Genomic DNA, 27,295 nt, shown 5'->3' on the forward strand with positions numbered 1-27,295 from the left:
GAGGACCGGGGGGCCCCGACTGGTGTCAATACCCACATTTTCAGAGCAGTTTCGTCTCTCCCTGGGCACCAAGAAGGCCAGGTTGGCAGTGTGCGACGCCTCCGGGCCTTGTCACTTCTTTCCTCCCCTCCCCTCGCCAAGGGGCAGCAGTGTGGGCACCGAGAACGCCCCCGGGCCTTCTCACCCACACTCTGCCCCACCCTGGAATACTCAGACAACACTCCGGGCCGCCTCTGGACCTCCCGAGTCGGGTCTGTCTATTCCACTTTGCTGCCCCACCCCGGGTACATCTGTGGTGCCGTTGGTCCCACTTGTTCACAGGGACATGGTGCTCAGTCACCTCAGCCTGTTGGGCCTTCGGGTCAACCGAGAGAAGAGCAAACTCTGTCCCACACAGAGGATCTCTTATCTCGGTATGGAGCTGGATTCGGTCAGCCAGACTGCGCGCCTCACGGAAGAGCGGGTCCGGTCAGTGTTGAACTGCTTGAATTCATTCAAAGGCAGGACAGCGGTCCCACTGAATTTTTTTCAGAGGCTCCTGGGGCATATGGCATCTGTAGCCGCGGTAACGCCGCTCGGATTGCTTCATATGAGACCGCCTCAACACTGGCTTCATGGCTGAGTCCCGAGGTGGGCGTGGCAGAGCGGCCAGTTCTGGGTCCCAGTGACTCCTTACTGCCGCCAAACTTTCTTTCAAAAATTTTCTTACATACATAACCAATACTTTTTTTGTTTATTTTAACATCCTGATCGTATGTGTACTGTTGGGTTGTGAGTATTTGCAGCGCGTTTCTGTATTTAGTTGTGTTGTGAACTTTTGGAGCACATGTGTTGTCAAACTGATGAAGATGTTTTCTTTATTTGCTGGTGTTTTCTTCAGTTGCAGCGCGTTGAGTTCTCTCGGCCACCGTAGTTAGTAACCCTACTTATTGCTCATTTTCAGTCAGATGAATACCTGTTGCTTCCTTAAGCAGAGCAGCCTCTGTCTAAAGCCTTCCATCTTAAATTAAACACTCTCTCTGGGAGACCAGCCTAGATCAGAGTTACCATAGCAACAGGTTATCTAACTTAACAAGGTCCAGCTTAGAATTAGATAGAGCTGAAACAACATTGTGAATGTGAGTACCTTAAGAGAGAAAAACTAGGAAGTAGAGGGTAGGGATGAGTAAGAGTGTCAAAATGTAAAACTGCTTTGCATAAAGTGCTGTACAAATGATTTTGAATTGAACTGATTTTTTTTCCAGGTTTACACTTCTGACATTATTCTAATAGTAGATATAAAAAAGATACAGTACTGTTCGATAGTGTGGAGTTGGTAAGATTTTTTGGTTCTGAAAGAAGTGTCTCATACAAACAGAAATATTGTGAAATAATATTACAATTTAAAATAACTTTTCTATTAAAATATATTTTAAAGTGTAACGTATTCCTGTGATGATAAAGCTGCATTTTCAGCATTATTACTCCCTTCTTCAGTGTCACATGATCCTTCAGAAATCATTCTAATATGTTGATTTGCTGCTCAAGAAACATTTCTTATTATTATTACTATTATTGTTGAAAACGCTTGTGCTGGTTAATATTTTGCGGAAATTGTGATACATTTTTTTCAGAATTTGTTGATTGATAGAATGTTCAAAAGAACAGCATTTATTTGAAATATAAATATTTTGTGACATTTTAAATGACTGTCATGGATAATAATGCATCTAAAAAATAATAATAATCTTACTGGCCACAATCTTTTGAACAGTAGTGTATACACAATACAAAGTCAGTATTTTCAGGTAATATTTATTTTGGCTTCAGTACAGTATAAAATGTGGAACATAAAAGAAGATTTGTTTAATCCATATGATTAAAGTCAATGAAGGTTCAGCGTTGTCTGTACGCTATTGACATATGGACAAAAAGATTGTTCTAATTATCATCTTTTGTGTTCTACTAGTCGATTGTAGTTTTGCACATCCCTAGGGGAGAATTGATTTCCAAAAAATCCTGTCCTGTTGTTTTTCATAATGGTCAACAGTTTATGCATGACTCATTTAAAGTGGATCCCTGTCTGTTTTGCTGTTGTTTATGCTGTTGCGGATTGACAGCAATCACTAGGTGTTTGATTCAAGAGTCTGAACTCAATCCTGGACTATCAAAGACTTCCTGCTCGCCCACAAATCTCTGTGTCAAGGAATCAATTCTCATTGGCTTTCAGCTGATTGTTTGTTGCACATATTGATGGGTAGACAGAGAGGGAGGAAAGACAGACGGAGAGAGAGAGAGAGAGAGAGAGAGAGAGAGAGGGAGAGTGAGAGAGTGAGAGAGTGAGAGAGTGAGAGAGTGAGAGAGAGAGAGAGAGAGAGAGAGAGAGAGAGAGAGAGAGAGAGAGATAGTGAGTGAGAGAGTGTGCATGTTTATGACTGTTCAGAAGAGATCATTCAAAATGTTAGCGTGTGTGACAAACTTAAAATAGTACAGAGCAGAATTATGGATGAGGGTAGATCCCAAAGGTATAAGGACAAGATACCCAGACGGACTGTTTATAACCTAGTTAGTGCTTTACGATTGTGCCCGGTTCAGTCCACTTGATCAAAACCATTTAACAGTTTTTCTTTATTACATCCTAACCCCCATTTCAACAATAATAGGGCTGTTTCCATCTCTCTTATCTGTCCTCCAATCTCTCCCCCACCTGCTAAACAGCTCTTGACAGCGCAGCACGAGTGGCGTATCATTTCTCTGCAGATTTCTGTTTATTTGTTTTCTCTGGCAGTGATATTTCATGCCATGACACACGGTAACCGCTCGTGGTTCCTCCTTTCATTGACTCTTCCTTCCCTGAGGAATAAAAAACACATTATTCAAATGTTTGCCTTTAATGGAACACCCTGTAGTCATTAAAAAGAGACGCAAATTAGACAATGTTCTTATTTTAATTCTATTGTGTACATTTATAGTATCTTTGTGTTTTGTTTATTGCCTAGTTTAATTTAAAAGAGAAACTGCGGCTATTAGCATGGAAAGCAATTTACTTGGTCTGTCAGTAATGGAAGAGCCTTGCTGCACTTTCTCTGTGCTTATTGTCTCCAAGGATTATTGGTGGTTTGCCAGTGAACTTTCCTTTCTCAGAATGCTGTCATGCGTATGAAATGCATGTAGATACATAAACAAACCCACAGGGTGGTATGTGTGAGCAGGCAACACAGGAAGTGGCTCCTAATCAAGTGTTGTTGACAGACCTTACAAATATCGACACCCATTGTGCTTTGCTTTGTTTGTTACCATGCATCTCTGAGGCGAACATGACCAGTGCAAGCATTTCTCTTGGTCAAAAATTGGCAAATGTGCTTGTGTGAGTAGCACGTATTGATTTGATTTCTGTTTGTTGGTTTGATCTTTTCCGAGTGTTATTCTGAAGACAAATGTTTTTGAGTCATGGGGCAGTTGCGGGGGAACTGATGTTAATGCATTCACCTTGCTCTCAATGCAATAAAGAAGACAGGTGTTTGTTTCTTCTCAGTATAGCTCCCCATTGACCAATCACTGAGAGTCTCACTATGTGGAGCAATATCATCCCAAATGATACTGCGTTCCATTCCTAGTGCTCTAGTTTACCTACCTCATACACATGTTTTTGTCTGGGTTGCTGGGTGAGAACAGAAGTAATAAAAATTATTCTTCTCATTTTGCGTCCCTGGATTATGTATAATCCAAGCCATAAACCTTCTTTTGAGATGAAGCATGTTTCGAGTGGAGCATCTTTCTCCTGTACAAAGCTGTTGACCCTGAGTGAATTTGGGTTTAGACATCAAACTTTCATTAGACCTATTCCTCCTCGGATTGACCATGAGATTTTCCTTTGGAAATCCACAGGTTTTCCCAGGATGAATTCTTTCTGCACTTGTTTATGCCTTTTTGAGTGTACGTCTGAAGAAGTGAGAAATGGTCTTAGCAGAGCGTCTTTCAAGGGCACAGCTTTTTTAACAAGCTGTTTACTTCTCATCTTCAACAAATTAATAATGAAACAGCTGAGGGAGAACATCTCCGGTGCAACTGACATGTTTAGGTTTGTATTTGTCCTTTTTAGTGTTTGTTCAGATTTTTCCCTCCACACAATATTTGCTTTTTCTTGCAAGCTGCAGTGGTAAGAAAGCAAAGCCAAAGAAAACCAAAGCTGAAATCAATGCAGAACTACAACTCTTTTAGAAACGGGAAGGTTATGTGATGAGAATCAGGAGAGAAAGACTGCAGATAGCAGACTGGATTTCATTTCAAAGTGTACATCCACTTCAGCTGATGCATTTATTCCTTTATGCTTCTTCTGCCAGTGAGAACTGAATTATGGAGGTGTTTTGAAATGTTTTGTTATTGCCATCTGAGAGCAATATATATACGTGCTTCCACTCACCAAAAACATGTTTACTTTTCCTTTGCCATCAGACTTTATTCGCTCGCTCACTCACTCACTCACTCACTCACTTTTTTGGGGGGGGGGGGGGGGGGGTATTATTATTATGTTTGTATTGTATGGTATTGTGTACTGGCCGTGTCATGATGGGACAATAAAGTATATTCTCTTCTATTCTCTCACACATCCACGTTGCCAGGCTCGCCCAACTGTGCAGCGGGTTCATATTATTGAGTCAAACAGGTACAGAGTTGCATGCTAGGATTGCTGGAGTCAAAGCTGTGCCTGTATACAACATGACTGAAAACAACTTTGCAAAATCTAAAGACATAGATTACAGGGAAAACCTGTCAATTGTGACAGAATATTGAATATTTTATTGTTGTATTTATGCATTTATAAGATGCAACCCATGACCTTGTTAGCTGAGCTACATGAATTGTTAAATAGCAATGGGGCGCTGTGTTTTTCTTTATCATGGCCATGCATCGATCCATTCAATTTTTTTAACAGTTCAAGAGGACTCTTGTATGATGCATGTGTGATGAAATGATAGAAGGAAAACTAATGGCGATTTTTATTGAAAATCACTGCTCAGAAAGTGCTGCTGCTGGTCTCATTCAAGGTTCACCACAGCTGGAGCCGGGACACTGCAATCAGTGCTCAAGAACTGAAAGAAATGTAACTGCTTTCAACTAAAAAAATTCACAAAATATATTACCAGACAGCCCAGATTTATTACTCTTTTAAAGATGTCCGGTAAGGGATCAGTGTGCTCCTTGATCAATCCGTTTTTCTTCTATTCTGTTGTTAGGAGTCCTCTCTCTATCACCAAAAAGTGAACATTTGTGACCTCTTCAAAGCTGTATACAGTCCTATTGACTTTAGTTTGCTGATATCATAAATTGACCAAGAGAGACTGTTTAGTAAAGTAGGTCATTAATAATGTTGGACTAGATTATTCAAGACCACCTAATCTGAGACCAAATCCAGACCAAGACCATTGTGGATTGAGACAAGACAAAACCAAGTCTTTGAGGGGTTAAGACCAACAAAAGACCAAGACCAAGGCAGGGCGAGACAGAGTCAAGACCAAGCACTGCTTAAATTCACAAAGATCCACATTAACGCCTGATAAATGACTTATTTTTAATCAATAAATATAATTAGAATAAGACACTAGAGCTGTTAGCTATCAAATTAAATCATTAACAACTAAATTCATCTTTGCATTGCAGAGGTGAAACAGAAGATGCATCTGAATTGGTAAATTACAAATGCATAAATAATGTTGATAACAAATTTTATAAAAGCAATATCATGTTTTCAGTCATGCTCAAATGCTCTCTTGCTCTCTTGATATTGCTTAATTATATCACGTCACGTGTTATAATATAAAAATCCAGATCTCATACATGTACTTTTTTGCAACAATATCTTGAATTTTGTGAGCATTTGTATTAATGTTGGTGACATTTTTGACACAATCTCTCAATAATTTCTGAACCAGGACAATAAATAAATAAAATTAGAAATAAGTTATTGATTGCATCTGAAGCAGTAAGTTTTACATCCAATCACATTCATGATGTTAATAAATACATCAGACAATGCACCGGCAATTTAGTAACATCACAGCAGTTGTGGTCTTGACCGGTCTTGAAAGACAGAGTACAAATGTTGTCAAGACCAAGACCTTCAAAAAATGGTCTAAAGACCGGTCTCGAGTAGCCTAGAAATCTAGATGCACCCTAGCGGCAGCAAATCTAATCTGCCGCGAGTGTAGTCTAGCAACTCTTGGTAGACCTGCGAGCTGGAAAAAACAATCTCTGGTCAGGCCAATCACATCGTGTATAGAATTGGTAGGCGGGCTTAACATAGTGATGGCACGTCACGGCAGAGTTGCAAAGGTTCTACGTGCTACACGTAAACAAAAAAGCTGGCGAAGAGCTGTCTTTCGAATCGGCTTTAGCTGGAGTTAAGCTTTTCTTTGAGAAAAGAACAAAGAACGGCACTGAAGTCCTTCTTAAGAAAAGAAGATGTGTTTGGAGTTTTGCCGACCGGATACTAAGTTTAATAGTTTAATCTATTAACTAACATTAGCTCCGCTTCAACTTGTTCTTTGCTCTGGTTGGTTGTGGCTCTCATGGCGCTATCCAATTGCGTGCAGAGGGAATTTGAAAGACAACCGATTATCCCGCCCCTCGGATTGAGCCCTGCTAATGGTGAGTTTCCAGACCCAACATCTTGATGTGGGTCTGGCTTGTCAGGCTAGGTCTCGAGTACTACAACACTAATTAATACAGTTAATATTAACAAGCCCTTATATTCATATTATTGTGCATGCAGTGTTATTAATCTCTTGTTTTTTTTGTTTTTTTACATTTACATGTAAATTTCCTTTCGGCAATCAGATACACACCAGGCTGATTTGCTGAAAGAAGTTTGTCTGCATTCCATCAAAAAAAAAAAAAACTGTTAATGGAGTGGGATGCATTTTACACTTTCCTTAATGTAGTAATCTACCAAGAGCAATCAAAAAACAGCACAGCTTTAAAACACTTTTCTCACTGACGGAATAAATTGTCTGTCAAATAATATTAATAATTTGCTCTTATTATCAACATTGCAAAAGTTCAATAGCAGTTATTACACTTTGATTGTCTTTCCTTAAGTGATGCTATCTCAATTTTTTTTATTTTTTTTACATGCTGCTTAATGAAGCTAAATTTTTAAAAAAGCACAATTGTGTTATTCAAAAGCTGCTGAGGAACCATGCGTAAACCTGCTTTTTTGCTAATCTAGCTTGCCTCACTTTTTCATTTTATTTACTGTTAAAGTTGGATCATGTGCTACTGTAGGTCCTTTTTTTTAATTCATAATATAAAGCAGTGGACCTGAAGGAAGTGATACCAGCCTCTGTCACAGTACAAAAAAAACAAAAACGCATATAGATTCTTTGAAGGTTGAGATGAAGAATGAAGGGATCAAATAGGATCTTCTTCCTGAAATCAGGAGTTTTAGTTGAAGAGACTCACTTTTCCTGGAACAGGATTGCAGTCATGGACACTCTTGTTGATCTGATCTATTGTGCAATTCAGTAGAAGAATTCGGATCAATATTTTCAAGTTGATGTAATGAACCCTCAAGACACTCTTCGTTGTTTTGACGCGCTCATGCAAGCGGCATTCCAGCCCCTAGCTGTTTTTAAAATCTTTTCCAGCATCCGATACGCACTTAGAAATGCAGCTTGAGCAGGAAAATTATTTTTTTTTGCTGTCTGTGTCGGACATGGAAATACACTCCCACTATCTCGTTCTTGGATACACCTATATTGAACGTGGTCAGGATGTTTGATAAGGAACATTTTTGATCAGTCTCCTGCAATGTGGTCTTATCGCTTCATTACTGCCTGCAGTTAGTCCAATATATTCCCTAAACATGAAAGCCAGACTGTCCCTCTGCAGGTGTTCCTATCTCACAGAGATATTCCACTGTGGCCACTGTCAAGATTCACACCCAGATATCCAAAAATCACTATTCCATTTCGTTGACAGGTTGTGACTGCATTGCATTTCTACCCACAGGACTGTTTCTGAGGAATTCATGTTCTCATGTTGTTCCAAACCTGTATGACTTACTTCTGAGGAACATAAAAGAAGATATTCAGATTTTTGTTTTGTTTTTTTTTGTCCACAATGAAAATAAATAAATAAATATAACTTTTTCGGTTACCAGCATCCTTAACAAGTATTATCTTTTGTGTTTCGCAGAAGATAGAAATGCATGCAGGGCAAGTAAATAATGACATAATTGTCAGTTGTGGGCAAACTATCCCCACAATTGTTTTTTTACAGTTGTAAATTGTTTTGGGTTTTTTTCTTGCAAAAAAAATAATAACTTGTGTCTCTTTATAGGATTGATGTTAAACCACTGGAGTCACATGGATTACTTTTATGATGTCTTTACTACCTTTCTGGTGCTTGAAAGTGGGAGTTGCTTAGCTGTCAATAGAGGGACAGAAAGCTCTTAGATTTCATCAAAAAGATCTTCATTTGTGTTCTGAAGATGAAAAAACATTTTACAAATTTGAAACTACATGAGGATGAGTAATTAATGACAGAATTTTTGGTGAACTAACCTTTTAAGATTGTGCCATTATATGGCTGTGTAATGTAACTAGTTTCCATCAACCCCAATTTGTGCCTCTCTGTTCTCTATTTTGGTATCAGCAAAGAATTGTGACTGACAGACACCCTCATAAAGGGTAGTGTGGGTTAGACTATTTAGAGACTTAAAATATTCACTAATTATGTTTGTTTATTTTTATTTAATGAATTATTATGACTATTATGTGTGCACATATAGGTGAGATAGGAGAGGCTTTATCACAAAGATTCAAAACATTAAAAGTAAAGCTTACTTTTTAGATTGTTGCAGGAAGCAGAAATTGTAATGTATTAGAAGTGTACAGAATGTATTCTGAAAAGTTGAAAATAAAGCAGCGTTTCTTTGACAGTTTAAAAGTGCATTTTTTAAAGAGTGTCCTTGGCTCTCTTTGCGTCATGCTCAAGCTTATAACTTTGTATGCAGACCAAGAAGATAGTTGTTTATTTTCATCTCTGTAATTTTTTGCATTCTTTTGTCTTTTTGTTTCCTGCAGGCAGTGGAAACGAATCTAGCATCCAAAGATAGTCACTGGGTGTACGCCAATGAGGTAAGCACGTATTCATAATGAGTTTCATAACTCATTCTTATCTGTTTCTGAAAAGAGACATCAACCTCAAAGCGGTTGGCAGTCAAATCCAGAAAACAGCCCAAATTCAGTCTGCTGTCGTCATATCCAATTTCAACTTACAGTGTTTGATATGTGGCACATCTCTCATTCAGTATGTAATGTGCTGTCACCATGCTAGAGCAAAGCTGACAGTGGATTATTGCACTGGCACGACTCAGAGCCACAGTTTTGCTCTGCTTATTCGCCTCTCTTTCTCACTCTGCTGGATGGAAGCAAGACCTCATGAGAGTGAGAGTCTGGCCCTATAAGCCAATAAGAGCTGAGCACAAAGAGTCTGGCCCAATAAGAGCGAAGTGCAGTGGATGGTATCAAAACTCTGATTTTGTTTGATGTGTTGACACCGACAGAAATCTCTATACAGAGGGAGTGAGAGAGAGAAAGAAAACTTTGCTTTTAGTTTGTTTCTCTGGGACTTGACAATATGACAAAGTCACAGTTTTACAGCACACTACATGCTTATTCAAAAGCACTCTGTCTATCTCTCTGTATTCCTCTACACTACTGGCCAAACAAATGGGATTTTGAAAACCATTTACATGGAGGAGTAATTTCTTTCCTGATATAAGAACTTCCAGCAGAACATGGATGTAGGTATTTGATCCAATTCCGACACATTTATATATATTTTTTTATAAAAAAGCCAAAAGTTGTATTTTAGGGGTGACAAAATTATGTCAGGTGCTCTCTTCTATACACTGAAAGTGGTCGGGGGATAGGAGCTGTTAAACACACAAAAAAGACAAGAATGTATCATATAAGCATAGTAAAATTAAGGCTAGTATAATGTATTTCTAGCCTTATGAACCCATATGATACCTTTGTGGTGATACCTTTCATCCTTCACTAGCTTTGAAAATCATGTGGTCACCGTTCACTTTCGTCATACAGGTTTGGGAACACATGAGGGTGACCAAATGATGTTTAATTTTTGGTGGACATTTCCTATGAAGAAAAGTCACCAAGGAACATGGCTTGTGAGCTTAAATAAGAATATCTATTATTCAGGGGTTGCCCACATTCTTTTCAGGCCATGTCTCGATGTATTTCAGGCATGAGACATTAAATCATAGGATCTGCCCACTTAATCCATAAAGAACATTCAAAACATGCACAAGACTGATTTTCTTTTTAAGTTAATTTTCTCATTATGAGTGCACTGTTCATAAAATTATTCTGTACCTTACGGATAACAGTAATACTTTTACCACCTAGTTTGATCTATGATCATGTAAATTACAGTATGTGCATTTCTAATATAGTAGAGGACATGTAAACTCTTTTACTGTATCGGTTGTGTTTTTTTATTTATGTCTCCAATCCTAATAATTTTCAGCTCCCCTCTTTCATATTTGCTCATTCACATAGTATATTCAGGTTTCAGAATGATCAAATTAAAGCACAGTCACATTAAACCTAGAAATTGTAAAAACAAAGCAATTCATGATTCATTACCTTAAAGGTTGAGCAAGAGAGGTTTAGATGTTCACATCGCTGTGATGCTTCTGTTTGTCCCTTATCCTCAATTGAAGCTGAATAATTTGCTTGTGCCTCAACACAAAGCATACATGAAGGTCAACACAACAACTATGAACACAAATAAGCCTCTACGGTTTTCATTCATCAAGGTCATGACTCATGGCAGATTGTCTAGTATAGTTCATTCATTTTAACCTGGATTTGGTTTATCAGTGTTTGAAACACAGTCAAGTTTCATACAAATGATGCCAAATAAACAATTTTACTGGAAATAATTTAAATGAAATATTGAGGGGGAAAATATGAACTCTGTTTTCCCTGTGATGTCATCGTTTCATTAAGCTCAAGCTCGTGTACAGGTGTGTCTTAAGCTATATTCCGGGGCTCTGACCTTTATTAGATGTCAGAATATTCTCTCACTGTCACAAACGTCTGAAGTTTAATTAAATGACAGATTTCATGCAGCATGTTCAGGGATTCAAACATCTGCGGTGATTTAATTACAGACAGTGACATCAGAAGCTGTTTAATGTCACCTTGATCAGTTAATCAGTAAAAAGTTGTATTGTCATGAATAATTAATACCTTCACCTGGGACTTGTATAAGAGATTATTTGTATGTTGGGCTGTTTTGATGAATGTGTTTGGAGGTTACTTGTGAACTCCCAGCATTCCTGTGAGTCATCTCAGCACTGTGATCTCCACGTATTCTCTTGCTACTATAGGCTACTTTTTTTTACCAGACGCCAACTGTTAAGGCCTGTACACACCGCGACGAATATCGTGCACGCTTATCGGCAGCGTTTTTCGTGATGTTTTTTGACGCGTCTTGAGTGTTTACACCCAAGCAATTTTCACAGGCGATGCGCAGAGTGAACGTGCAAATTCAGTAGATAGCGCTCCCGGTACACAAGGTGGTGCTGCGGCACTTTACGCTTCTGACACTCGCTTGTCACACAGAAGAAGAAGAGAGACAGTATTTACGGCTCGGGTTATGTATATAACCCTTGTTCCCTGAGAAAGGGAACGAGCACTGCGTCGGAACGACGAATTTGGGGACGCTCCCTTAGCAACAGCGTGTGTCTGAAGTATGAATGAAACTATTCCAATCCTGATTGGTGTTGCATCATGACGTAGTATGTGACGGCATACCCGGAAGCTACATAAGGGGGGCCGGCGCATAGCAACGGCAATTATCGCGATGAAGCATGCGCTCCAGGCGTGCGGAGGTGTGGCGATGAGACGCAGTGCTCGTTCCCTTTCTCGGGGAACAAGGGTTATATACATAACCCGAGCCGTTCCCTTTCGAGGGAACTCGCACCGCGTCGGAACAACGAATTTGGGGAACGAGTACCCACTAGGCCACACCGAGGGTAGCGCCTGCCCTAGTGTGAAGCCGGAGACCGGGCACAACTAGGACTGGAGCACCCTAGCGCCAGGCGTCGCAGGGAGGTGCAAGCTGTAGAACCTTATAAATGTGTGTGGGATTAATGTGTGTGGGAACCTTATAAATGTCTCCTCCTCGTCTCCCTCCCCTCCGTTTTTCCTGATTAGAAGCCCTTCTGCCGCCGGAGTTCTCGCCACCTTTCGAAGGCTTTTCCGATGTAAATTCGTGACTTTGCGCGTTCCTTCTCCTTTTTGTTGCAAGTTGTTCATCAGAACGTCGTCTCTTTAGTCGTGTGTCGACCATATCAAAATCATATAATTCGATCTTCCCTCTTTATGCTTCTCTCTTCTACACACACCCCTTCATGTGCACGCGCACTAACCCCAAACCTCCACCCCCAAATCATTCTTGTGGGTTATTGGCTGGAGCACTGTTTATTATGTTTCGTTGTCCAGACTGCCCAAGCTTGTTTTTGTTGCCGTTTGTGGAGCTTGTGATGACTACAGAAACCGGGTTTTTTACAGTGTGTTCAGGGGACAGGCAGGTAGAGGATAGTGAGGAGATTTTTGCTATATGTGACAAAAAATGTTTTGCCTAAAAACGCGTGACATCGCTTAGAGCACCTTTAATGACCATGGGAAAATGTGGGTCCCATGGCCAAACCAGTTGAGAACCACTTTCTTAGAGAGCAGAGGCACTATTTAAACCTACTGTAGTGCAGAACAGTTTTGTGAGAGCATGAGGATTTTTTTTTTTTTAATTCGTAATTGGATCTTTTTACATGCGATACCACAATTCTATATTCAATAAATGTAAGAAACACTACCGTTAAACACTTTCCTGGTTCGGTTAAATCTCACCCCATAATCCCAGCCCAATGGAGCAGTATCAGACTCATATTATGACTAGAATCTGAGTATGACGACGTCAGGCTAGCCCATGCTTGCTCATTTAGGGAAATCTGCTCTTTTACGTCAAAGTGCCCAGGGGTAATCGCTGCCCTTAACTGTGCATTGAACTTGGAGGCGAAACACAGCTGAATGAACTTTCTCTCCAGTAAGAGAGATATCCTCTCGATTGCAAGCTCTTTTAGAACCAAGAAACACTCTTTGTGATAGGAAGAGAGTGATCTCTGTACACAACCACTTGACTCCGAAGCAAAAATCTGAATGAGTGGATGCGCCATCTTATAGAGTGGCTTGGCATACAGATTCCACTTGTGTTTTGACTTTGGGCAGCGTATTCTCAGAGGGACCAATCCATCATTGCTGTCATTATTTTTCCTTCATATGTTGTACATCACATTCCTGAAAGTAGTTGAGAGAATAGGTTTAATTCTTAACTCCCTGAGGTTTTAGCTATTCCAGTGTGATTTTATGAATTGAACTCAAGGACTATATGAACTAAACTATATGCTTTACATTTTAAATAGACAGGCCTTTATTTTCTCAGTTTTATTTCTTGGTAAGACCGAGGCACTTTTGACTTCTGATTGATATGTTTTGATGCTAATATGTTATGAAACGAAGTTGTGAAAAGTGCTATACAAATTGAATACCCACTTCTGCTACTCTGACTAGCAAGAGATTTATGCATTTACGCAAAGCAATGTAGGCTGGTTGAAGAGAAATATTTACACTGCAATCACTGCATTAAGATCACACACTTCTTTCTGAGCTGGCTACAGATACAGATTTTGTGCAGTCAAAGTCAACAGGTTTCACACAAAAAAAAGCATAGTGGAGACAAACTTTTTTTTAGTTTCAGATTCCATCGCTGCATCCGAAATTGCATACTGAGTAGGTACTACAATTGAATTTGAACTTACTTTAAAAAGTATTTTTTATTTTGTATGAAAAAAATTCAGATGCACGCATTCGCTTTGTTTTTACTGTTATGTGACTTACCAGCGTCAGTTGCATCGATTCATTGTTGCTTCACCATTCATAAATCCTTTCCTGTGTCCTCATGGGATAGTAAAGTGTCCATCAAATGCACACTTCAGAATTTTTTTCGGAAGTAGCTGGTCATCCGGGTTATGACTACTGTTTTTCAAATTCTATAGATTCGGACATACTACTCTGCTGGCATACTGATTTTTTTTTACTATATAGTAGGAAAGTACTCAATTTTGGATGCAGTGCATGTTTGAGAGTTTGAGTAAATTTTAGAACCCACATTTGCACAACTTTGTTGTGTTCAGAATTACTTGAAAGTCTGGTAGTGTGTGATCCTCAGTCGTTTTGTGCAGTATGTGTCCACTTTTTCTCTATAACCATTCACTGCACTCATTGGGCAAGTGTATGATGCCTAATTTATTTATTTAATAAATAAAATAAAATAAAAAAACAGTCTAAGTTTTACAGAGGTTTTAGGTCAGCTTAAAACCAGCTTTTTTTGAACTTTTTTCCGCAGGGATATTTAATGCTTTTGAACCAAAGCAATGCTCTCTATTTGCAGGGACAGTCCTCAGTGCAGCCAGGGGATTAATGTGTTTGTTTGGTGGCTTTTTTATGCCAGTAGGTTTTAATATGCCAGTCTTCACACTATATCATTGTGAATGTGTGTGTGTCTCTCTTTCTTTATCTGAGTGTAGGAGGTTAGTGACACGGAGATCATGGAGCTTGTCCACAGCGCTCTGGGCCGGATGACAGTGATCCGGCAGATCTTCCCCCTGTGGAGGGACACCAACATCCGCTGCATGAGGAATAATCATCGTATCTCCTCGCTTCTTTGCGACCCACAGGAAGGATACCTGCAATCTCTAGAGGTGCGTATCTTTTCAAGAGCACAGTGAATTAATTATTATTCATCAGAAAGAGATCTGGAGGTCAAGGTCAAATCAGGCCATTTTCAATGTAGTCTCAGCCTCAGATGGCCTATTTTTGTAGTATAATCTATTTCAGATAAACCCTCAACCTAAACAGCACATAAAAACAAAACAAACCGCAGCTCTTCGCTTCAGACAGTCTCTTTTTATCAGAGGTTACCTGAAGTTCTGGCTACAAGGCTATCCTTAACAAAGATGAATTTCTTTGCATTGAGATGCTAAAAGCGGCATGATTTACAAGAAATGTCATATCTGTGGCCTTTTACGAAAGGTTATATTGTATTCATAGTACATTTAAGATCCTTGGCAGCTACTTTCTTGCAGCAAAGGAGTTCAGTGAATTGATTTATTCCAGTAGCTCAAGTCTGAATTTATCTGTAATTGTTTTTTTATTACAGTTTTGCATTTGCAGTTTAGAAGTATATGTGACGCTGCATAATGACTGCAGTAACTGTCATGTTTATTTTCTTGGTTGTATCATTTAATTTCTCTAGAATCTTAATTCAAAACCCTGATGGTTTTACCCGTTAACAAATATGATCTTGTTAAGTCACAGACGGTATGCTGTAATTGTGAAAACTTTCGCCTCCCACTTACGCAATATTAAAACACTGTATCTGTTTTTGGCTATATGCAAACCTTATTTGGGTCTTAGAATCCATTTCCCTCTTTTAGAGCAGATGGCAAATCCATGTGTCTTTTCTCTGGGGCTCAGTGTCTCAATAATTCATGAAGGAAGAAGGCTGCGTACCAGCTAATGCCGAAGCAGCACCACAAAAGGACAAATAAGTCCTTTACAGAAAAGAGGAGGAGATATGCGAGATGTTAGGAGCCTCGGGGACGCCTCTCGCCCTTCCATTGGTACTAACGATACAGTGCAGATTGAAAAGAGTAAGAGATTGAATCTTTGCTGTGGCAGAATGGCTGTTTTAATTAACTCAAGAGGTTGCAGCATTGTGATTCCGAGCCCTCGGGCCATGGGTCTCCATGCGCCATGCTGACAGTTCACGCAACGCTGAACAAAAGCTCTGTCGGTGACATGGTTTTATCCATCTATTTGATGTCTTAATTTTGTTGTTTTGTTTTATTCATTCAGATTTAAAGCTTGTGTCATCGAAATTGTTCCATTCTCAAAATGTTTACAACTAGAAATTTAGTAACACATGGCATCGCTGCATTTGCTCATATAGTGTCCTTTGTTTTGTTATGGATGGTTAGGTTTTTTGCATTGACAGTTCATAAATGGTTGGAGAAGGAGTTGACATTAGGCAGCAAAGGTGACAAGGAATTAGTACAAAACTGATGATTCCTACAAGGAAATACAGCGCTAAGAAATTTTATAAACATGCAAGATGGAGTGTGGGGATTGAATTTAGAGTTGGGAATGTCATTCCAATTCAAACTGGTAAAATTTCAATTTGAGGATAATAAATTATTTATATCTTGTTTCAGTATTTGGAAGTATTTGTAGATGTACAAAACACTTTTCAAGAACTACAACAAATGGCTTATTGGGACTACAGCAAGCTGGATCTTGTGAAGTCACAATGTCACTCAGTTAAATAATCATCATCCATGGAATATGGAAAAAAGGGGGCGGGGCAAAGAAGTGCTAAGACGAAGAAGGTCTGCTTTAGTAGTGTGTGGTTGCCATATCGAAGAGATGCTGTTTTTTTCCACCCAGGTTCCAAAACCCTTTTGTTTGGCCTTCCTAAGGCAGACAAACTTAGAACAAACAAACGGTGGTTGAAGTGGTTAAAATGTATTTCCTGAACATTATATCCCCAATGTTTATCTGTGTGCTGCACGTTTTACAGAGGACAGCTAAAATCGAATGTGCATGGATCATAACCCATAAGTATGTTTTAATATTTGTTGTTGTATTTTCTATTAACAGTTTTATGTTATTGCTACTATGTAAACAAAGTGCAAAGTTATTTTGCTCCGCTAGCCTGCTAGCTAATTCCACAGTGTTGATGTTGTGTTTAGCTACGGAGCTCTCATTTTTGTAAGCTCTCGCTTTCTTAAGACTGTTCACCAATTCTTCTTACCACTCTTAAACATCCTGTAAAATCTGTGCTTACAAAGGTTCTACGATCCTCTTGTTCGTAAACATTTTCAGTGTCTGAATCGGGCTCAAATTGGTATGTTAAGATCGACGCCATCGTTAATTTTTACACCTGAGCAGAAGAAAGTCATGGTTATGGGAAGGGGAGTGACATTTCCAGAACATGTTTAAGCGGTTCGCCAATGATAATGCACTTCATATTTTGGAAGGAGGGGCTACATCGAAAGAGGAACTATACAGAGCATTTGAGACAGACAGAGAGGTTCTGCAATAATGTAAATATGTGAAATATAATTTGTTTTTTGAAAAATTAAGCATGATAACTTATCCTAGTACACCCCAGAAACAAATTAGAGACTTTGTAAAAGGGGCATAACAGGACCCCTTTAATATATTGTCATAATTATAAACACACTGGTTTGTAGCACAAGTAGTTTTCCCGTTTACTGCATTTTGTTGTTCTAGTTTTTTTTTTTTACCTATAGCAGCTAATGAATCAAAGTCTCGCATATTCCCAAAAAACAGCTTACTTCCATGTAGCAAAATAAGGTGGATAGGCCTCGTTCAATGGATCAAGGGAAGTTCCAAGTGTATCCGACTGCGTCCCACATTATTACAAACTAGGCCACTACAAGTTACACCTACTACTACACATTACGCCCCCTACAACGAAGCAGCCAATAATGGAATCACTGATGTCGTCACTAGTACTAGTACTGTATATTACAAAATAATTTTACTTATGCTAATAATTAATAATAATTCATCTTTTTTTATCAATGACCAAGCACTCACAGCTAGGCGTTTTCAGCAGAGCGCTTAGCGTTTTCAGCTGGCTAAAAACGCTTTGGTGGACACAAAGCCTTAAGAAAGTAAGCCCATGAGAAAATGGTCCGTTTTAAAAGCATGTACTTCCTTGTGCCTGCACCAGCAACTGACATTGAGAAGAATGTGAATGCTAACAGATAGCTTTTTTTTTTTTGTAGACCTCTTTGATAGTATACCAAATTGAAAGTCACTTTTCAGTGCATTGGATGCAGTGTGGTATCTGCAATTCTCAGTGAGAGTGAGAGACATGCTGGTTTTAAAACAAGTCATTCAACAGTGTTAGGAATCATGCTGGCTTGCTCGAATTCACACAGAAGCACACAGAGAAGTTAAGTCACCGATTCATGTTATTTGTTACTTAGTAGCTGTGCAAGTCTAACACGTTTTATCTCACTTGTGGGCCTTGACTCATAATTCCACAGTCTCACAGGGCTTTCGAAGCTTTAAATCCATGTCAAGGAAATGTCTGACTAATCGTACAGCTGGCAGGGCATTCTGAAGTCTCTTTCTTCTTAGGGGACGAATGAGGAGCATCAGCAATCAAAACCATGTGACCTTATGTCACTGGCACATTAGCATTTTTTGCATTCACACGAATCTTACATGAGCAAACAGATTGTGCCTCGGCTGCAAACCCAGACAAACATGAACACAGTGTAAGTAAGAATGGTTGTGGATACGGTTGCCAGCTTCAGCAGAGTAAATTATGATCATTCTCCATTTCTTTATACCACATATTGCACTTAAGATTTTAGTGAACCATTGGTGGCAAGTTGGCCGTGCAGTAAACACAGTCACAGTTGTACGCCTGCAGCTATATGTGTGTATACAGTTATGCTTGACTGAATTGAGTACTAAAAATGCATTTAAAATGCAATCACTTTGATTTTGGCTTACTGGCATATATGACTTAATTGCATGTGTTGTAAAACTAAACAATTTTAAATTTGATTTTAAAGTGTCCATACAATTGCATACACTCACCTAAATGATTATTAGGAACACCATACTAATCCTGTGTTTGACCCCCTTTCGCCTTCAGAACTGCCTTAATTCTACGTGGCATTGATTCAACGAGGTGCTGAAAGCATTCTTTAGAAATGTTGGCCCATATTGATAGAATAGCATCTTGCAGTTGATGGAGATTTGTGGGATGCACATCCAGGGCACGAAGCTCCCGTTCCACCACATCCCAAAGATGCTCTATTGGGTTGAGGATCTGGTGACTGTGGGGGCCATTTTAGTACAGTGAACTCATTGTCATGTTCAAGAAACCAATTTGAAATGATTCGAGCTTTGTGACATGGTGCATTATCCTGCTGGAAGTAGCCATCAGAGGATGGGTACATGGTGGTCATAAAGGGATGGACATGGTCAGAAACAATGCTCAGGTAGGCCGTGGCTTTTAAACGATGCCCAATTGGCACTAAGGGGCCTAAAGTGTGCCAAGAAAACATCCCCCACACCATTACACCACCACCACCAGCCTGCACAGTGGTAACAAGGCATGATGGATCCATGTTCTCATTCTGTTTACGCCAAATTCGGACTCTGCCATCTGAATGTCTCAAAAGAAATCGAGACTCATCAGACCAGGCAACATTTTTCCAGTCTTCAACTGTCCAATTTTGGTGAGCTCGTGCAAATTGTAGCCTCTTTTTCCTATTTGTAGTGGAGATGAGTGGTACCCGGTGGGGTCTTCTGCTGTTGTAGCCCATCCGCCTCAAGGTTGTGTGTGTTGTGGCTTCACAAATGCTTTGCTGCATACCTCGGTTGTAACAAGTGGTTATTTCAGTCAAAGTTGCTCTTCTATCAGCTTGAATCAGTCGGCCCATTCTCCGCTGACCTCTAGCATCAACAAGGCATCACCCACACCCACAGGACTGCCGCATACTGGATGTTTTTCCCTTTTCACACCATTCTTTGTAAACCCTAGAAATGATTGTGCGTGAAAATCCCAGTAACTGAGCAGATTGTGAAATACTCAGACCGGCCCGCCTGGCACCAACAACCATGCCACGCTCAAAATTGCTTAAATCACTTTTCTTTCCCATTCTGACATTCAGTTTGGAGTTCAGGAGATTGTCTTGACCAGGACCACACCCCTAAATGCATTGAAGCAACTGCCATGTGATTGGTTGATTAGATAATTGCATTAATGAGAAATTGAACAGGTGTTCCTAATAATCCTTTAGGTGAGTGTATATATCAGTTAAGTCTCTGCCTAGGCAAATTATAACACTTTCAGACTTTACATAAATATATCAACTTGAAGTGATATATATAGTGATATATACTGCTTTATATTTACACAAGTTATTTGGTTTAAAGATTTACATTATTGTGTGTACATTAAAAACAAAACAGATTCACAAAACATTTTTCAATTACAGATGGTGATACAGAGGCAAAAGTTTTTTGAAGTTAGCGTTAAAAAGGGAATTGTGATTCCTTTTTTTATTGTGACTTATATTCTTGAACGAGAAAACATTTAGGACAGTACAGTGTTTTTCATTCCTCCCAACATCATTCACATGGACTCTTTCCTCTCTCAATCATGCTTCCATTCCCTCTCTCTACACATTGATCTGCTCATAAGTGTGTTGTTTTGTCAGTATCACATGTCTGAAGGGACATTGAGTTTGGCTGTGCGGCCCCCATACTCTTGTCTCCTTGACGATAACAGTGCTGTCGTTGAGGGTGTCTTTTCTCTCTCCAGGTGTCTCTCAGCATGACAGCTGCTCTCTGCAGGAACGGAGTCATGCAAAAATCTCCTGCAACGCTCTTTCTTTTCCTCGTGCACTATGTCTCAAAGAGAGAGTCAGCAGACACATTCACACACTCAATCTGTCTTTCAAGTTAGAGAACAATTTTAGAATGTGTTTTGGTCATTCAGCCCAACTCAACTACATTTTTAAATGTTTTTAGACTAAGGTCGCCTAAACACTGGAGAAACTGACAGAGCGTTTGACAGATAGCAGTACACAAGAATGGTTTTGAGGGTGTGAAAACAACCAAGTCAATCTGCAATCAAGCAGAATTCTGGACTGAATTTCAACTGGACCTCTCATTGGTCAATGGATGCTTTTATTTTTGGTTGCATGATGAAGCACTTCACTTTCCCAATAACACACCATTGCATTGTTCTCTGACGTAAACTCTAGTGTGTAGGCACCCTTATTAGGGACTGAGTGCATTGACGTACAACAAAACACTGATAACTATGATTATAAAAGCCACGCTTGCATGATATTTTGAAATTACTAAACAGATATCCACACAAGACATATGCAGATTGAATAAGCTGCAATGAAAATAAAAATAAAAATGATGTGTACCGATTGGGTTGTGCTTAAACCATTTATGATCTTTACTCGATAAAAGAAAACAGTTTAAAAGGAATGTTCACCCCACTATATGTAAACTCTGTTATCCTTATGTGATTTCAAACCTGTATGACTAACTTCTATCTTTTGCAGAACTCAGAAGGAGAAAATGTAAAAACTTAATATGTATTGGATTGGTTTTGATGAAACACAACTTGATATCAGTTAAATGTAAGCAATTGTATAGTAAAATTGCTGTCTCTACTATTGCTTTCCTTTGTGCTTCACACTACAGTCCAGTAGGTGGTGTAAATTCACATTTTTACATTGGTATGCCATTCAAACGCCAGAAGTAGTCCGATTAATGTCCGATGCTGTGTTCAAAATCGCCCCCTATACTCTCATTTAATATTCCCTACATTATTTAACTAATATAGTCCACTTGAAGGAGTGAATGAAACCCGAGTGAGTGAATTCAGACACTGAGTTCGTACATCGAGCTTACATCAGTACACTCATTGTTGCGATGCATTGTGGGATTGAATGAGTGCTCTCAATAACATCCACTATGGTTTCGGACACCCCTACAAATAGCCTGATTCTTTTCCGCAAACTGGTTCTTTTGGACAGTTCGTTTCAATGAACTGGTTCAAAGAACGATTCACCAGTTTACGTAATGATGCAATGATGTCATATACGCAATGCTATTGTTAAAGCACCCAATAATGATTTGAAACACAGATGTTAAACTAGTCTTAACCAACTCACCTTTTTACACAAACCAAGAAGAAACATAAAACTTTTTTTTTTTAAATCATTAATTTCAGCCCCTGATTCAAGTCAACTGCTCAGTTCAGCTTACTTGTATCAGCAGCTCGCCAGTTCTTTGCGGACATGTCCGAGTCCGAACGATTTCCTCTGTTCAGTGTAATGGTGACTCGAGAAATGTTGTAAACATTAACTGTCTCTTAAATTTCTATCAGTATACTGCTGTTGACTTGAGAACTACTGCCATCGGATTACAGTTATATTTTCCAATACGTTTTATTTGTTATACTTTATGCTTTTCAGCAAAAGACATCAGAAACATACATTTTGCCCCCTTTATCAAACCCTCGGGAGACAGTTCTTATCATGTCGGACATATCCGTATTGTTCTCAGTTCAGTGTACTGTTGGACTAACTGGAACGTTGAATGGGTTGGCAAAAAAACGCATCATAGGATTATATACGTAATATTGGCTGATTTCAAGACTTAGTGACTCTCAGGCATGTCCAAAAGTGAGGTTCAACCTGTTCACTAAAAAGAACCAGTTCAAACGAATGATTTGTTCGAGAACTGTAAAACACTATGAAGAAGCAGGTTAATATGTCCGCCGCCTACTTGACTGGAGTGTGAAGAAAGTCTTACATGAGGGTTAATGAGTGATAACAGAATTTTCATTTTTGGGAGAACCATCTCATTATGATGTTTACATGACCTTATGCATTGTCAGGTCAGATCAAGTGTAACTGGTGTTAGATGTGCATGTAAAAAATATATATAATTCCAACATTTGTTCGGTATATGTGTCTCTAGGTGTCTAGCCTGTACCTGTATGACAGTGTGCTGATGTTGGCCAATGCCTTCTATCGGAAGTTAGAGGACAGGAAGTGGCACAGCATGGCCAGTCTGAACTGCATGAGGAAGTCAACCAAGCCCTGGAATGGAGGCTGGTCCATGCTGGACACCATCCAAAAGGTCTAAAGTCACTTTACAATTAATCTCACTTACACTTAATCCGATCTGGTTTAGTTCCCTTCAGTTCAGCCTAGTAAAGTTCAATTGTCTTCAATTAAACTGGTCTGGTTTGAATGATGAATTATTTGAATTATATGAATTATTTGTCGTTCTCTTCAGGGACGGATTTCTGGGCTCACTGGTTTAATGGACTTCCGAAGCAATGGCGCAAACTCTCATGTCCAGTTTGAGATCCTGGGGACCAGTTACAGTGAGACGTTTGGAAAAGATGTAAAGCGGGTGAGTTTAAATCTTGTGGAAGGGTGAGAATGGCATAATTATTTTAACAGCACTTTTTGGCATGTTATGGGGAAACCCGGCCTGTAATGCTGTGATTTCCCAAAGCTTTCTCATCTTGATCATCATCCTGTTCAGAAAATGGCAATGCATGTGACATTTGAGGCATAAAATAAGTGCCCCCCAAAATAGCACAATAGTTAAAATGACATAGAACCACTACTGGCGCACTATACGGTATGCAGGATACTGTCCTTTGTTTTTAAACCCCGCTGGAGACCAGTTTCTACCTGGACCTGTTTGCTTGATAGACATGCATAGTATTTTTCACCGTTTTTGGCAGAAATCAGTGTGTTGTGGACTGTACGCGAGATGAGCGAGACCGACAGACAGACAGACAGACAGAGACAAGATGAGCGACAGAATGTTGGGTCCTGCTGTGTTTTGGAACTGAAGGCACTGACATGGAACATGGCCAAGATACTTTCACTCACACAGACAAATAGCTCAGAGTTCATTAAATCTCACAAAAACACACAAACTTCAACAGATTCAAATGTACCCATCAGAGCTGATGAATCTATCACTTTTTTTCTCTATCTGTCTCTAGTTCTCTTTTATCTCTCTGATGCGCAAGCACTCATACACACATGCTCGCAGGGCAGTGGAAGTGCTTTGCAACATGGCTGTGGTCATTAGCAGGGCTGCCGGGTCTATCACACACCAAACAATCGCAATTTTGTTGCCTGGATATTAGTGAGTGTGTGAGATGAATGCGACTATTCCCTCTGGCAAGAAACAGAGAGAGCTAATGACTTCACACTCACACGCACACACATACTGAAGCACCCCTACTGCCCGTTACACTGACAGCTAATAAACATACACATGTCCTGCTGTCCATCAGCATGAATATGCATCCCCTGCTCTGATCTCTTCTTAAAATGATGTCTCCTCCTCAAGGCTCTCTGAAGCCATATAGAGGCACTTTGCACATCACATGATACTCTTCCTGCATTTTAATCTTTCCACTATCTCCTCTCCATACCTCATTTATTTATTTATTCATTCCTTCATTCAATCAGGAGGGGGGCAAGATAATATCCACTGTTCAAAAATATAATAATATTGAATTTTATTGAATATTCAGTTATTGAACATAATTTTTTACACAGTAACAAACATAATAGCACATTTAAGAAAAAATAAGAATAATATAAGAATTAGAATTAGTCAGTGAGGTAGTAAGAAATACCACTGAACAATGTGTGTGTATGTATGTATGTATGTATGTATATATATATATATATATATATATATATATATATATATATATATATATATATATATATATATATATATATATATATATATATATATATATATATATATATATTATATGACCCTATTATTATATATAATATATGAAGTTGCACGGGTATATTTGTGGCAGTAGCCAACAATACATTGTATCGGTCCAAATTATAAATTGTTCTTTTATGCCAAAAATCATTAGGATATTAAGTAAAGATCATGTTCTATGAAAATATTTTGTAAATTTCCTACCTTAAATATATAAAAATATATATATTATTAGTAGTAATATGCATTGCTAAGGACTTAATTTGGACAACTTTAAAGGCAATTTTCTCAGTATTTTAATTTTTTTTTCACTTTTTCACCCTAAGATTCCAGATTTTTTAAATAGTTGTATCTTGGCCAAATATTGTTTATTCAACTTATTTATTCAACTTTCAGATGATGTATAAATCTCAATATCAAAAAATGGTGGTCCAGGTTCACAAATACACCGATAAGGCATAACATTATGACCTATTAAGACCTCCTAATATTGGGTTGGTCCAGCTTTGCTGCCAAAACACCCCTGACCCGTCGGGACATGGACTCCACTAGACCCCAGAAGATGTGCTGTGGTATCTGGCAACAAGATGTTAGCTGCAGATCCTTTATGTCCTGTAAGTTGTGAGGTGGGGTCTCCATGGATCGGACTTGTTTGTTCAGCATATCCTACAGATGCTCGATTGGATTGAGATCTGGGGAATTTGGAGGCCAAGTCAACACCTTAAACTCATTGTGCTCCTCAAACCATTCCTGAACCATTTTTGCTTTGTGGCAGGGCACATTATCCTTCTGAAAGAGGCCACAGCCACCAGGGAATACCGTTTCCATGAGAGGGTGTACATGGTCTACAACAATGCTTAGGTAGGTGGTAAGTGTCAAAGTAACATCCACATGCAGGACCCAAGGTTTCCCAGCAGAACATTGCCCAAAGCATCACACTGCCTCCGCCAGCTTGCCTTCTTCCCATAGTGCATCCTGGTGCCATGTGTTCCCCAGGTAAGCGACGCACACGCACCCAGCCATCCACGTGATGTAAAAGAAAGCGTGATTCATCAGACCAGGCCACCTTCTTCCATTTCTCCATGGTCCAGTTCTGATGCTCACGTGCCCACTGTTGGCGCTTTCAGCAGTGGACAGGGGTCAGCATGGGCACCCTGACTGGTCTGCAGCTATGTAGCCCTATCCGCTTGTTAAGTCGTGGCGTAAAGAACGTAGTTTCTGGGTCCAAGCCTCAACTCGTTTCACTTGAGAATGCCATCGACGGCCGTTTATGAGCGCTATTTATTCATATTAAACATCAAACATTTTAAAAAGTTAAACATTTTAAATACTTACAGTCTACACAACAGGCTCTGTGCTCACAGCGTCACAGACATTAATATTTTATCGATTTATAAAAGATGAATCACTGTCTGGCCATCTGGAATTTTGGTATGGAGATAAAGGTTATGATTATATCTTTTTTGTAGTATTACACCACATTGTATGTGTATATTAGCACCGTTTGTTGTTTTTCTTGTAGTATGAGATGGAGCGATTGGACCCGGAAGCGTTGCCGCATGACGTCAGTCTTAGCAACCTGATACCCAACAAACTTCGATGCACTGTGTATTCTGACATCTTTCTATCAGCACCAGCATTAACTTCTTGAGCAATTTGAGCTACAGTAGCTCGTCTGTTTGATTGGACCACATGGGCCAGCCTTCGCTCCCCACATGCTTCAATGAGCCTTGGCCGTCCATGACCCTGTACTTACCACTGCAGACCGAGAACACCCCACAAGAGCAGCAGTTTTGCAGATGCTCTGACCCAGTCATCTAGCCATCACAATTTGGCCCTTGTCAAACTCGCTCAAATCCTTACGCTTGCCCATTTTTCCTGCTTCTAACACATCAACTTTGAGAACAAAATGGTCACTTGCTGCCTAATATATCCCGCCCACTAACAGGTGCCGTGAAGAAGAAATAATCAGTGTTATTCACTTCACCTGTCAGTGGTCATAATGTTATGCCTAATCGGTGGACATATGGGCATGTTAGTATAAAACTCATGTCCAGTATATTTGACATCAAATTTTCACTTGAAATTGTTTAAAATAAAATTTTAATTTAATTCTGTTATTTTGTTCTCAAATTTTGTAAAAGTAACACTGTATATTTACTTATGTAAAAATAAATAATATGAAATCCTTAAAAAAAACACATACACACACACATTTCTGCTGGCATGTCTGATTTCCAAGCAGACCAAAAAAATTATTCCCACATATGACCAAGCTGTGCAGACACACTGAGAAGTTAGCCTGACAACCCTGCATGCTATAGAGCAAGAAAATGTGTCTAGTATACTGGATGTTTGGAATGAGGAGGTTGTTTTTCAGCCAGACGTAGAGAAATCTACCTCTATAATGAAGATTGAGATGCTATTTTCTCTCTCGCTCTCTCTCTCTCTCATTCTTACCAATTCCATCTGTGTCATTCCCCGTCTCCCCCGCTCACTTTCTTTTAATCTTCTCTTTTCATTAAATTGTCTCATACGGTGTAATCCAGAATGGGAAACCGAGCATCTTATACAAGATGAATCTGCTCCCAGTCCCGCTCAGAGCAGTTCAGCCCAACACCTCCATGTGGGGAGCAGGTGCTGAGAAGAGAAACCTCTAAAAGGTTGACTAACTTGACAAGCCACTGAATTAATAAATCTGAATAAATAGTTTAGTGATATCATATTTCCAGTAATGAGAGATGGATTAATTAAGTTCTGAAGCATTATTCAGATTGACAGTGAGAGACAACTGTGAACAA

General features: G+C 39.3%; 1 protein-coding gene across 2 annotated transcripts in view; it reads left to right on the forward strand.

The window, feature by feature from the left end:
• The window catches only part of grid1a (glutamate receptor, ionotropic, delta 1a), a gene marked incomplete at its 3' end in the record, with an annotated part of 383,513 nt that overhangs the window by 294,380 nt on the left and 61,838 nt on the right, over positions 1–27,295 (forward strand). For both annotated transcript variants that reach the window (XM_079832712.1, XM_079832713.1), the window contains exons 5-8: positions 9,066–9,119; positions 14,660–14,833; positions 22,695–22,856; positions 23,016–23,135. In XM_079832712.1, the coding sequence (XP_079688838.1) occupies positions 9,066–9,119; positions 14,660–14,833; positions 22,695–22,856; positions 23,016–23,135 (510 nt within the window). The remainder of the gene's footprint in view (positions 1–9,065; positions 9,120–14,659; positions 14,834–22,694; positions 22,857–23,015; positions 23,136–27,295) is intronic.

This window comes from Gobio gobio (genome assembly GCF_949357685.1).
Source record: "Gobio gobio genome assembly, chromosome: 13".
Taxonomy (NCBI): Eukaryota; Metazoa; Chordata; class Actinopteri; order Cypriniformes; family Gobionidae; genus Gobio; species Gobio gobio.